General features: G+C 43.2%; 1 protein-coding gene across 1 annotated transcript; it reads right to left on the bottom strand.

Annotated features, from left to right (window-relative positions):
- Window positions 1-3,387: 3,387 nt before the first annotated feature.
- LOC144115336 (translation machinery-associated protein 16) lies at window positions 3,388-13,012 on the bottom strand. Its single transcript, XM_077649679.1, has 6 exons — window positions 12,840-13,012; window positions 12,639-12,763; window positions 12,500-12,537; window positions 12,339-12,429; window positions 12,052-12,240; window positions 3,388-6,108 (listed from the first exon to the last, which is right to left on the bottom strand). The coding sequence occupies exons 1-6, from the start codon at window positions 12,840-12,842 to the stop codon at window positions 6,033-6,035; spliced, it is 522 nt and encodes a 173-aa protein (XP_077505805.1). The 5' UTR covers window positions 12,843-13,012; the 3' UTR covers window positions 3,388-6,032.
- Window positions 13,013-13,072: the final 60 nt, after the last annotated feature.

The following is a 13,072-nucleotide window of genomic DNA, read 5'->3' as shown; positions in this document are numbered from 1 at the left end:
GCCTTCACATCCAAGGCCCTTAGTGGCAAAGGCACAACAGTAGTGCTGTGTAGCTGCGTACGATGCGCCTTTGAATATAAAGACCCGAAACTCAAAGGCCTTTGTGGCGCCCATGGGACAGGGGTATATTAATGTACAGTGTATGTGTTATGCTTGGTGAAACCTCTGAAAAAGATGACTCGTTGGTTGTGAAACAAAGTATTGAGGGACTAAGAATCCTTAAGTGGGTACACAAGCTTGAGGCACAACTTCAAGGGGTACTGAAATGTTTTCCATAGTTCATTCACTGGTCATGCACCCCAAATCCTATAACTGTAAGCCTTGGCATGATGTAATTAAATTAATTTGTCAGATGCAGTATGTTGCATGCAGCTATTCATTCAGGCCTATTCGTGAATTTAGGCCTATTCATGAACGGCGATAAAAATGAAAATGACCATTTCCATTTTGGCCCTCGTTTAACATCTAATTTCATCTAAGAGACTGATGTTGAGGCATCATTAAGTGAGCCCAGCATACTCGTACAGTAAGCACAATACGTAAGTACATCAGCCACAATGGCATGCAGGTTATTTCCCAGCATGCACTTAAGGCAAGTGACACTTGACAGTGCACTACAGTTGCAAGGGTCAAACAGTGTACTGCATCACCCCAGTGCTAAAAACATGTTTGTCTCCATATTTCAGTGCTTGTGCATGGTGGAGAACAGAGAAGGCTTTTCTCTTTGGCCTCCACTAGCATGAAAGGCTGCAGGCAACAGCTAGTACATGGGCACTGGCTTTCTATCATATTGCTGCAACTAAACTTGCAGCAGCAGTGTGGTGAGCGGGAAGCAGAAGTAAACATCCCTGTACTTAGCACATATGATGCTCCAACACACCTCAGTCTCCCATTGTCATCGAGTGATTTTGTGCAGCTTAGCACAGTCATGAGAACTGCACATTCAGGTATAGTATAGTACAGTGCAATATTTTCTCATTCCTCAGGTGTAATGCAGCAGTGCTTTAGAAATTGAGTGTAAGCAGCCACAATGCATCTTGTCACTTGAACATGGTAAATCAGTTTCATGAGCTGCATACTTGCGAGCCTGTTATTTTCCAAGTTTCTAAATTCAGGCAGTAAAACTGGGACGCTATCTTTGGGGTCAAAAGTTTGGTTTAAAAAAAAAAGTTTTTTCTGGAGGCTGTTGCACAGTTCATTTTTCTGGCTAATTCCTACAGAAGATTAGGCACTCGTTAAAACATAAGACAACCATATATTTACAGACAAGCTATAAATGATTGGCTAATTGCACATAGAGTATGTTTATATAGTCGCAGTTTGTTCTTATTCTCAGAATCTTTCATTCTCAACATTACCATCTGCACTCGCACATTTCTATGTCCACCTTGCCACCTTTCTTGCATGTATTTTCTATCAGCGTCCATTTAATGTCACCGCTGCCATTTGAAATATGCAGGCACATCAAAATAAAGTGCTGTTATAGCATGGGGCAGCGCCTGGTCCAGTGATGGTGGCAAGTCAGACCAGTAGTTTTGTCCTAGGGCTTGGTTTCAAACAGATTTTTTGAGCTTGTTGTGCAGCTCAACGCGTTGGAAGGCTGGGGGAAAAAAAAAATTTACTATTTCAGCAATCAGTAGAATAGAGTGCAAGATATCTGCTAATGTGTCTATACTTTTTCATCTCAACTGAAATGAAGCTTCAACTGTTTGTAATTCTGAGCTGCATGGTTGGTAAGGAAACTATGGGCAGAAATGGCATTTAGCCCCATTTTTCCAAAACTAGATCAGGATGCAAAGAGTCTGAAAGTTCTATATTTTACCCAAAAATGACAGGCCCCATACATACTACAGCTGAAGGGCATGAGTGATTAAGTAATTTTTCGTAAGCTTTATGCAGATTACTGGTGATGCAAGTTGGTAAGTTACTTTCAAATCAGCCGGAAGCGAATTTCTGGTCTGTGTGGGTTAACGTCTCAAAGCGACACATGAGCTATGAGGGACGCCGTAGTGGAGGGCTCCAGATTAATTTAGACCACCTGATGTTCTTTAATGTGCACGGGTAATACAGAGCAGTCGGGCATCTTTTGCATTTCGCCTCCATAGAAACGCGGCCAAATGGGTCCTCCGGCTAGGCAGCAGGGCACCCTTACCACTAAGCAACCGCCATCGCGGTGGGTTATTAGTCAGAAGCATTTTGCTTCATTGTTTAGTCCCATTTTCTGTTTGGGTTTGTGCAGATTTTGGAGCACACTTTCACAGATGTGCACTTTTGTGACAGAGTGCTTTGAGGAAATGGCTTGTATTCCAGCTTCTCCTTACAACAGCATACAAATATGACTGAGGAACCAACTTGCAGCTAAAATTGCACCCATGATGACAGTGTAGTAGGAACACGGTTTTTATAGCCTATATGAACGATGTTTCGAAACCCCTACATGTTCCTCTATCACAATTAGGTGGACAAGACAAGTGGGTGGAATTTAAAATTAAGGCACACGACGTCTCGCGATTAAACTGTGATCAAGGAACCCTTAACCTTAATGGCTTCTGAAATGTCATTCATCTGGACTTGCTCAGTGACAGTTTTATTCCTGCACAGAATAACTTTCGTTGAACCCTCAATATGCTGTCTGCATACCTGGCTGTGCATATTTGTTGCCAATATTTGTTGTGAACACTGAGTCACCAAGGTAGGCATCAATTTAAATCTAAAATTTTCTTCAACGGCCAAAACATACTCTAAGCCAAAACTGTTTGTTTCCGTTCAACTATTTTTTTTTTTAATTTAGTAACCCATGCATTGACAGTTTCAGCAAAATGCACATTTTGGTAGTAGAAATTGAGACCAATAATAATATGGGGTGCAAGTATGGAGTTTTATCAGAAAAGAAATGGTCACATCATCAGTGAATTACAATGGGTATACTGATGAAAAACACCTCCACTGCCTTTTGAAAGTAGTAGTGTTCTGAAAGGGTGAAATATAGTTCCATCTTAGCCATTGTCATGTGCTTGTGGGGCTACATTTTTCTGCAATTAACAACTATCTCTCTTGACTAGTGGAAACCTGCAAGATTTAAAACTAAGCTTACATGATACAATAAAGATGTAGTTGCCTAGGCAGTTTTTGCCTTGCTGTTAATAAACCATGACAAGGTCTATCTATAGCAGTTCGATACAGTTGAAGAATGTAGTGGAATACCCCTCACGGAGGCCTTCCAACAAATGGCGTCAACCTACTGCCACGACATCTCAAGTCGGTCGCCTTGAAAATTGGTAACAAATAAAAGAAAGTCAAAACAGTCTCACTCTCGGTGGACAGCTCAACTATGCTGCAGGGTTGAAGGAGGGAGTGAAAGAAGGAACGAAAAGGGCTTCGGATTTTGACCACCTATGGTTCTTTAATGTGCAGCAACACTTCATAGCACACGAGTGTCTTTTGGATTTAGTCTCTACCGAAACACAGCCACTGCGGCCAAGATTTGATCCCACATCCTCGTGCCCAGCAGCCAAATGCCAAAACCACCGAGCCATTGTGGCAGATCAATCGCCTTGCACTCGCCAGCAGCTACGGTGCAGGGACCATTCTTTGGGCTTTGCACACCCTGCGCTGAGCTAGAAAACCAATTATTTTCTTGTACCTTTAGTGCATTTTGACCCCACATGATTCTTCCATGGCATGCCTCTGGTGAGCTTGAAATAAAAAAGCAAGAGATACACAACACTGGCTGTCACAACTCCCTGCTTTGCTCTGGACTTGTACATATAGCATGTATAAACGCAATGTGTACGAACAGTGTGGATGTTCTATTTAAGCAGTGCCTAACAGCAGTGTAAGAAAAACTAACATCAGGCTTCATCTGTACATTTTCAGCCCCAACACATTGTATACTGCACGTTTTTTTTTTACAAAGGTGCCCAGAAATTTTCATTAAGGAAACCTCTTTGACAAGGCACAAAGTGATTATGCTGTAGATATGGCGAATTCAAACTGCCATCAGCAGAGGAGTGTAAAAAAGTGATAGATCTGAATGTTGCAAATGAGCTGGGTTTGCCAGCAGGTGATTAGTTCATTGTTTCACCATATGTATGAGTGGAAGAAGCATCCTGGAGCAAAAAATGTAATCCACGTTGGGAACTACACAGCAGCCCACTAAAAACTGAAATAACATGCGCTATCATTTGCAAGAGTACAGAATTAATGCGCATTTCTAACATGATTTTTGCAACTGCTGGCATGTATCTAGTGCGCCAGATACAAAACTGTCACAGTATGACCATGCTGACTAGCATAACAATTTCAACACTGCAGATGTCTTGCTTTCCAGCCATGTAGTTTATTTACAGTAAGCAATCTTTGCTTGTCCAACCCAAATTTAGCATGCACATACGCACGCCATGTTGGTGACAGTAGTGCAAGGGTTCCCAGTAACCGCGAGACCAGTGTTAACACAAGCACCTCCTATGGAAGACATGCTCATTATGCGATTACACAGCACAGCCAACGGCTGCTCTCACTCCACAAAATGCAGCGAGCTGCACAAGCTAGCATGACAGTCGTGAACGGACCAGTAGCTTGATGGTACTATTTCTCCAATATGGCAATGCGAGAGGAAAATGGTCTTTGTATAAAAAGTGCTTGGAGAATCACAGAGGGGAGAATAAAGTTTGAGATGGAGCGGGTTTTTCTCCAACATGACCTCATTTCAATGCAACAGAACACTCAGGCTTCTGCTTACATGATGGAGAATATTAGGTAGTAGTGGTATGCGGAGTTTTAACATCGTAAAGCTGCACATGGGCTACAAGCGATATTATAGTGGAGGGCTGCGGATTAATTTTCATCAACTGGGGTTCTTCACCGTGCATCATCGCACAGCACATGGACGTTTTTGCATTTCACCTCCATTGAAATGCAGCTGCTGCGACTGGGTTCTGTCCCAAGACTTTTGGATTAGCAGCTGAACACCAATGCCAATGAGACACTATGGTGGGTGATAAAAACGAACTAAAAATCCAAGAGAACTAAAAAACATCGCTCCTAATATATACAGCACAGCAAAACTGACGTTTATTTAGACTTGGCCTTTATTAAACAGTGCAATAATAAATTTACAGCAAGCCAGTGTGAACTTTTTTGATGAGCCTCATGTCTTGCCACATTAAAAGTGCACTAAAGAGGAATCTGAACTCATCTTTTTACAGCGGGAACTCTTTATCTACACGTTCCGGGCATTCTTAGAAACTTCGAATTACTATCCTGTGCGGCCGATTGCACTAATTAAATTGGATTAAACATCCCACCTCCCGCCATTTTTTGAACTCAATGCTAAGCTGAGTTAACCAACGCGTCAGCAAGTCCCATGGCGGCATCGCTTTTTTTTTTTTAGGCTTTTGGTGAATATTTTCAGTCACAGACAATATAGCCGCAAATTAAGCCCACGAAAATAAAAATACACGTGGACTCTTTGATTTACGTATCATTCCGCCCATGACAGAGTGGCAAGCTGCCACGGGACTGGCTGACACAATGGTTGACTCTTTCTACCTACCGCGTTGAGTTCAAAAATGAAGCCGGGACGTTTAATCCGATTTAATTAGGGCAATCGGATGAACAGGACAATAATTCGAAGTTTCTAACAATGCCCGAAACGTGTAGATAGAGTTCCCGTGGTAAAAAGACGAGTTCAGATCCCTCTTTAGTGCACCTTTAAGATTGTTTATAATGAGCAGTAAAAAAAATTTCACAATGGTATTCTTGCAATCATGCAATGCTGAAGACTGCCACTACAAAGTATGTAAATTAGCTGCTGTTGAGCTTACAACGAGCTGCTGTATTGCAAAAGCCTTGCCAATATATGCTGCAGCTGTTCCTGAACCAGAAAAAATGCATACTTTAATGTTGTAGAATAACAGGTTTTGTGGAGAAATTTTATGTACACCACTTGTGCTCGCTTATTCTAAATAAATAAAACACTCGTCTTAATGAAAACAAAAAGCTGAGGATGACTCGTCTTGGTGAAACGCCAGTCACTGCACCATTGCTTTTGAGAAGACGCGCATAGTAACCTTTGGTAAATATGACACATCTTGTCCATCCCACTCTCTGAAAGAAGAAAAAACAAGCATGGAATGATATGCAAGATGTACCATACCAACGATATTACCAACGTTGCACTTCCAACAGCCGCTAAAGGGGTAGACAAAAATTTTTGTCATGTGCCCTTTGTTTAAAATGATGTGCAAGGCATTAGCAAACATGGATCAGCACATGGAGTTCACCCATGCCAGATAATAAATAACTGATTTTCTTCTCACATGCAGTTTCAGTCTTAGCAGCCGAATGGTGGCTGTGATGTCGTGGGTCAGTTTGAGATCACGTGAGGCACAAAAATACTACAACATAATCACGGCTTTGTCATTTCAATTCATTCTAACTACTATACTAGCCTGCCTCAGGAGTCGGAATGATGGCAAGCAAACGAACAGCTACTATTGCAGTTTTTATATGCCTCGTGCGATCTGAAACTTATATTTTTTGATGTCACCTCACCGTTCAGCTGCTGAAACTGAAATACATGAAAAAAATACAATTTCAACTCAATGAAAACCAAATCTTGCAAATGAAACAATTACAAATAATTACTGGGCATAGCCAACTGCATGCGGCAATTTATGCTTGCATTAGCTCGTAATTTTAAACGAACTGCAACAAAAATTTGGCATCTACCCCTACAATCGAGGATCCTTGACGACACTTCAACAACTTCAGGTGTTGAAAGTGCTTTTATGTGAAGACACAACATACACAAAAGCAGCAATGAAGCTGAGTGACAGAATCACAGAATTAAACCAACCTAACATGTTCTTGTTTGAAATACTTCAGCGTCACAGCTAAGGCCCCTAACTTTCTGCGATGGAATATTCCAAATTTAACAGAAGCAGAATAAAGAATCCATGATATTCCACGAATACAGAGTTATCAATAGGCAAAAATCCACGGGAATCGTAAGATGCACAAAAGAAACATGTAAGTTTATTTCCCGAGCACACTCCTTGCATGCTGCAGAGGTCAATCTTCTAACATTAACGGTGGCTGTTGTAACTTGGCAACAAGTGTAAATGTTTCTCAAAGAATGGTGCTTGTTTGACACAAGATCTCCATAACAGAGTGTCAGGGTCACTTCTATTCCAGCCCAGAAAGACGGGACATCGAAATCTTTAGTTTGTTCGCCTTGCTTATAAAGAAACGGTGTGAGGTTCAAGCCACTGGATTTCAGTTCCCGAGCAGTTTTCAGGTAAACTTGCCAATCAGCAGCTAGAATTGGAGATTCTTGACCAACTGCAGAAACCTGACCTGCAGTGGACTCTCCTTCGGCTATGGTTGGCCTGAACGGTTTGAGATTTTGTTGCGATCGTAATAATGTAGTTTTAAAAATTTCCGTGAGGGCTCAAACTGCCCCTTGTGTTGTATTCATGCAAATAAGGTAAATCAGTCATTTTGCAATCTTTCTTGCAGAACACAGTAGCAACTGTATGTAACAAAAAATGAGAATTTGGCTGCCAACACAACATTCCGCAAAAAAATGCTTAAATCCCTGATTTTTCACACAACTGCAGTAAAATGGCGTCGAAAGTAATATGCGTCAAAATATCTTCAAAATGCGTTTTGCCAATTATTTTAAAGGGCCTGCGGAGACTAGCAAGTAGCAATGCAGCCACAGTGCAAAATTATTTTTCACTCTCATCTGAAAATGCCCTTCATGAAACAATAGTCAGTTCTGGGCACGATAGTCCAAAAAAGTATCTTGGATACTGATACGAGATACATTTAGGGCATTGATTTTCGATACAATTCATACTGTACCTTCGATACATTATTTAAATCAATAATACAGTGATTAGCAAAGTTAACTTCTCCATGGTTTCTAGAATCTTTAGTGCATGCAATATAGCGAACTATCTTTTAAAGGGCTTAAATTAACCCGGCCGCACAAATTTAATTAGGCTGCAGTTCCTTCAAGGTGCACTGTCGGCGCCACTGATTTCATTAAATCTTAAGCATTGGAATGATGCCATATTTAATTGAGCAGACAAGGGAAGGAAAATTAGGTGCAATACTTGGTAGACAAGCATAACCATTTCCTTTAAAGCTGATGATCTTTTGCCACTTTTGTGCAATGCACCATCCACACACGAATGCACTCGGAGCTGCAAAACATACTACAAACAAAGAAACCCGCTATCCGGGCGAAGGCACCTCTTGGCCACCGAAGCTAGAGGCGTGTCCAAGCCTCCCTGTACAAGCGGCCTGCTGGCAGCGTTTCGTGTTAGAAGTTTCACTTGACACAACATGCAATGCACCCTTTGACTAGAAGGCGATAAAATAAAAAAGCCAATACTCGCGCCATTAAAATAATGTTTCTGTGATGTTTTCTCCAAGTCAGCTCCTACACCTGTGCCCACAGCAGTAAAATTTGATTTGCGACCGCTTTCCGGCAACATTCCTGCAGCTGTCTTGATGACCATACATGTAGCGCTAGTGCTGCATGGTTTATTGTTGCCTTCTATAGTCTGATATAACACACGAACGAAGCGGCAGATGCCCCTCAAAGGGGGCCCTCCAGCCAGTGGCGTCAACTGATTTTCATGACGCCGCGTTTAATCCGATTAAGCCCTTTCATCTGCAACTCCCTGCGATTTCATGCTAGCAGGTCCAAATGGATCGGTCAAGGAGGAGAATCGGTCAATGCCATTGGCTGGAGGAGCTCCTTGAGAAGCATTTGCCGCTTCGTTCTTGAGTTATATCCGACTGGTTAGGATGGAAAATGTGTAAAAGCAAGCTTTCTTCCTGCGCGAAGACACTTTCTGGCAAAAGAAGCTAGGCTGGACTGTCTACCTTCCAAGTGAAGATGCCTTCTGCTTGAAGTGGACCAAACAAGAAGCAAAAAAAGAGGACAATGCCACCCAGGCACCCTACAGGGGGCGAGGGGAGACCCCTCCACACGGGAGCCATGGAAGAAGGCGTCAGCGTGGCTTCGCACAGCTCAAAAAAAAAAAAAAAAAAACGCTCGGGCCTTGGGCGTTCCACAAAAAATGAGAAAACCCGCATTTTCAGCCTTCCCATATTTTTATAACTCATGAGTAAAAGTTGTTTAGTTTCCTGCAGTAGTTCTCTCTATTTTTCAGTATCGAGTATCATTAAAATACATGATATTCAATAAATGTACTTTCGATGCCGATACACCGATAATTTCATTTTTACCAAGCGGTACCTGATACAGATACACAAAATATATCAAAAGACAGTATCAAAGAGAAATGTATCTTCAATAGTGCTCATGCCTGCATACAGCAGACAGCTCTAACAAGTTGATTCGTCAGTGTGAACTGCTGATACATAAAGCTATACAGCAAAAGGCATGCAATACAAATACGAAGAACAAAGGACAATAGTGGACGGTGTGTTTGATGCTTTTTGCTGGTTGTTTGCATGGCCACATATGCAATGACCCACCTCTCGATGTTGCTGAACTCTGGATACTTAAAAAAATAAAAAAGAAGCAATGCGGACTAGACTTGCATGGTTAAATATGACATAGCCACCTGCTCAATTATAAAGCATTCTGTGCATTAAATCTCGATTGGCAGATCGGAGCCTGGGGAAGTTTGAACTGGCATAGTTCTAACAGGACATAGCGGGAAATTACTAAAATTTTTGGGAAGTTGTCTGCTTCTATTAACTGGAAACAGGCAACCATCAAAAAAATATTATATGTTGTTTGCTTCCTTGTGATCCATTCTTCTTGGTATAGAGGCTACAGAACAACTCGAAGTGCTTAAATTTGTAGACGTCGCAGTCTTCTGGATCATGGGAGAACCAAGAGTGCTCTATGTCACGCGAACAGGCTGCAGCACCAATGATCTCGTCTGACACCTTAAAGCTTAGAAAGTCAGCACTGATCTTTACTAAATCAAGGGTGCAGACTATATGGTTGTTGATTACCTGTCGCAGTATCCAGAAATTGCTTGTCTTGCAACGACTACCGGTGACCACATGGTAAACCAGTTCAAGAGCATCTCTGCACTGCATGGTATTCCTGAAGTGGTGTCTTCAGACCATGGAACGCAGTTTATCTCACATGCATTTCAGTATTTCTTGAGCATGTCATGCCCAGCCCGAGGTATCCACATGCCAGTGGAGGTGTGGAGCAGGTGGTTAAAATGATGAAGTGTCTTATTCAGAAATCCAAGGACCCATACATTGCCTTGTTAGGTTATAGGGACACCTCAGGACATTTGGGAAAAACTTCAGCCAAGCCCTTAATGGGCCAAAGGCTACACACTACAATTCCCATGTACTCCAGAAAACTTTCACCAAGCGTTGTCAACCTGACAATGGTTCGAAAGAAGGACTGCGCTGTCAGGGGGAGACACAGAAGGAGCTTCAATTGCCATCATGCAGCCCGAAGTCTTTTGCCCCAGCAGACAGGGCATAGCGCGTGGGTGAACTGCAGAGCAGCAGGCGCTGTCCTACAGACCACAAGGTGACCGAGGTCCTATGTCATCAGAATGGGCTCGGGAGTGGAGATCCAAGAGAAACCAGAGGGCTCTTTTGCAGCTTGTGCCAAAGGGAGATGATAAGGAAGGAAGTTAAGACTTCCCATAGGACAAACATGACCGCAAATTTAGTTCATCCGCCAAGTGAGCAGACTGCTGGGTCAGATGATGGTAAAGAAAGTCAGCTTGTTCTATTGCCTGTTGACCAACAGGGTGCTTGCGTGACATGTTAAAGAAGCAGAGTGATTAGGTCGCAATGTTATTGATAGAAGCAGTGAAAATTTTGGTGTCAGAGTTCAAGTGTGCTTGTAGCTCATCCAGTGTTGTGAGATACTGTACTGTGACAAAAGTGCAACATTAATTTTGTACCAATGCTGTGGTCTGTCTGCTTGACATCTACAAGACTGAAAAAAAAAAGGGGGGGGGGGGAGAGAGAGAGAGAGAGAGATGTGGCATCGCATCGCATGCCACCAATATTCCAGGAAACACACGCCACAACTCATCAAAAGTGCACTAGCACTCACTGAGCGACACCCACGGTGCAAGACGGCAGCGGCATCCAAGCTCAGCTGTGACGTCGTTGCCTGGCAGGGTCGCTATAAGAGGATCACTGACAATCAGTGGATGCTCCTTCGGTTGTGGCTTGGACATTTGTCTTCTGTGTGCCTGACATGGGGGCATACAGGCAAGCCCAGTGCGCACTGGTCTCAGTGCCACCAACTGCAAGACACAGCAGGGCTGTGTCTTCACAGACTGAATGCAATAATTTTTTCTCAACTACAAACTTGGACATTGCAGCTGAAGGAGATACTCCTCAGTGCACAGTTCAAAGCTATGTTAACCATGCATTTGGTGCTATCCACAGAAAGCACGTGTAATTTGCAATGTGCAAAAGCAATGAAAAAAGCGCAACATGACAAGCACAGTCCCCCCACACATTTGTCTAGAATGCTCGAATGATGCACTGCATTGATAACTTTCGTCACTGCCTCAATAGAGCTCTTCAAGGTTTGGTTTGGTTCATGGAGGTTTAAAGTCCCAAAGCGACTCAGGCTATGAGGGCCGTCGTAGCAAAGGGCTCCGGAAATTTCGACCACCTGGGTTCTTTAACGTGCAGTAACATCACGCCGTACACGGGCCTCCAGAATTTCGCCTCCTTTGAAATTCAACCGCCACGGCAGGGGTCAAACCCGCATCTTTCATGTCAGCGGAGCTCTTCAAGGGATGAAAAATAACGACACTCCACACAGAAGGACACACATGGTAAGGTCTCCTATTCAGCACCAGGCCACTTGTAAATGACACCAACTTACAACGCAGTGCGCCCTTCACGTGCTCCAGGAAAGTGTGTGGCACACTGTACAGCTCTGTAGTTTTTTTGGAGTCAGTTGGTTTTTCATGAAAGCACAAATGATAAGAGTGCTGCTAAACACAGTCACTTTCGTCCTCGTCTAGTAGCGTTGTTTCCGATGTCAAGACACTAACTTACATGAAGGATTTAAAACTCTCTGGAGAGAGCAAGTCCGGCACTTCAATGCCACATGAGGTGTAGTCTCCGATCTCCTTGTCCAGAGTCATCTTGATGGCGTCCAAACGACCACTGAACTGAGTCACATTGCCTCGAATCTGCTGAATATTGTTAACATGTTCAATCTCCGAGGAGAATCGCTGGAAGTACCTGCAAGAATGTCGGGTGAGGAGGAGGGCGTTAGAAAAACCGTGCGTACCTTCATCAGTTACTACACCTACAATCGCTAGCTCTGAATAGGAACTTACTTTTCAATCAGAGCACCAAGGTCTGACGGGGTCAGTGGACCGGTAGGAACAACGTCGGCCAGGTTTTCACGAAACCACGCAAGTTTCTGGACTGAAAAGTCAAAGGTATTCGTGTCGCTACCGGCGCAGAGAAAAGTAAAATCAGTCGACAAACGACTTACGCTTTGTTTTCAGCTTGAGCGCTAGATCCTTCTTTCTACTGTGAGACAAGAGCAAAAAGGTAAAACAGAGGACACTTAAGTGCGAAGTACTTCAGGAAGACGTGCATCACATGCAGAACATTGTATGATATTGTCTTACGCTGTCACTTTGTCCTTATGTATCTTCTTTCGAGCCATTTGTTGCGCTTTGCGACTATTTGGGTGCACTGGTCTCGACGTCCTAGCCTGTATGCGCCTCTTTTTCTCGGCTTGATTTGCCTTTGGCTGCAGAGAAACAGCAGTGAGCGCCACAGCGAAAATAGCATGCCTACGTGAACTACGAGCAAAGAGAACACATCACCATTGCGTCTTGATATAGGGCAAGATGACACTCTCAAGGTACCAATGAACTACGCACAGACACAACTACACCAGCGGGCGAAGAAAGAAGTGCAATCAAAGCACTCTTCAACACAGACAAGTCGGCCGCACCAACAAACCACGTGTGAACAAACGCGTCCCGAAACCAAGAGCGCTCGCGCGTGGTCACGTGGGAGCAATCTGGCGACAGCAGCGCCTGAACTGATTTGCGGA

Source organism: Amblyomma americanum, chromosome 1 (genome assembly GCF_052857255.1).
Source record: "Amblyomma americanum isolate KBUSLIRL-KWMA chromosome 1, ASM5285725v1, whole genome shotgun sequence".
Classification (NCBI taxonomy): Eukaryota; Metazoa; Arthropoda; class Arachnida; order Ixodida; family Ixodidae; genus Amblyomma; species Amblyomma americanum.
This window is presented reverse-complemented; position numbering and strand designations above follow the sequence as displayed.

Bases quoted from the DNA above. Each gene is read 5' to 3' on its own strand.
- LOC144115336 (XM_077649679.1), bottom strand. The intron at 12,538-12,638 runs GTAAGACAATAT...CTTGTCTCACAG, and splicing joins CATAAGGACAAAGTGACAGC to TAGAAAGAAGGATCTAGCGC. The intron at 6,109-12,051 runs GTAAGTTAGTGT...TTCTTCTTTCAG, and splicing joins GAGAGTTTTAAATCCTTCAT to AGAGTGGGATGGACAAGATG.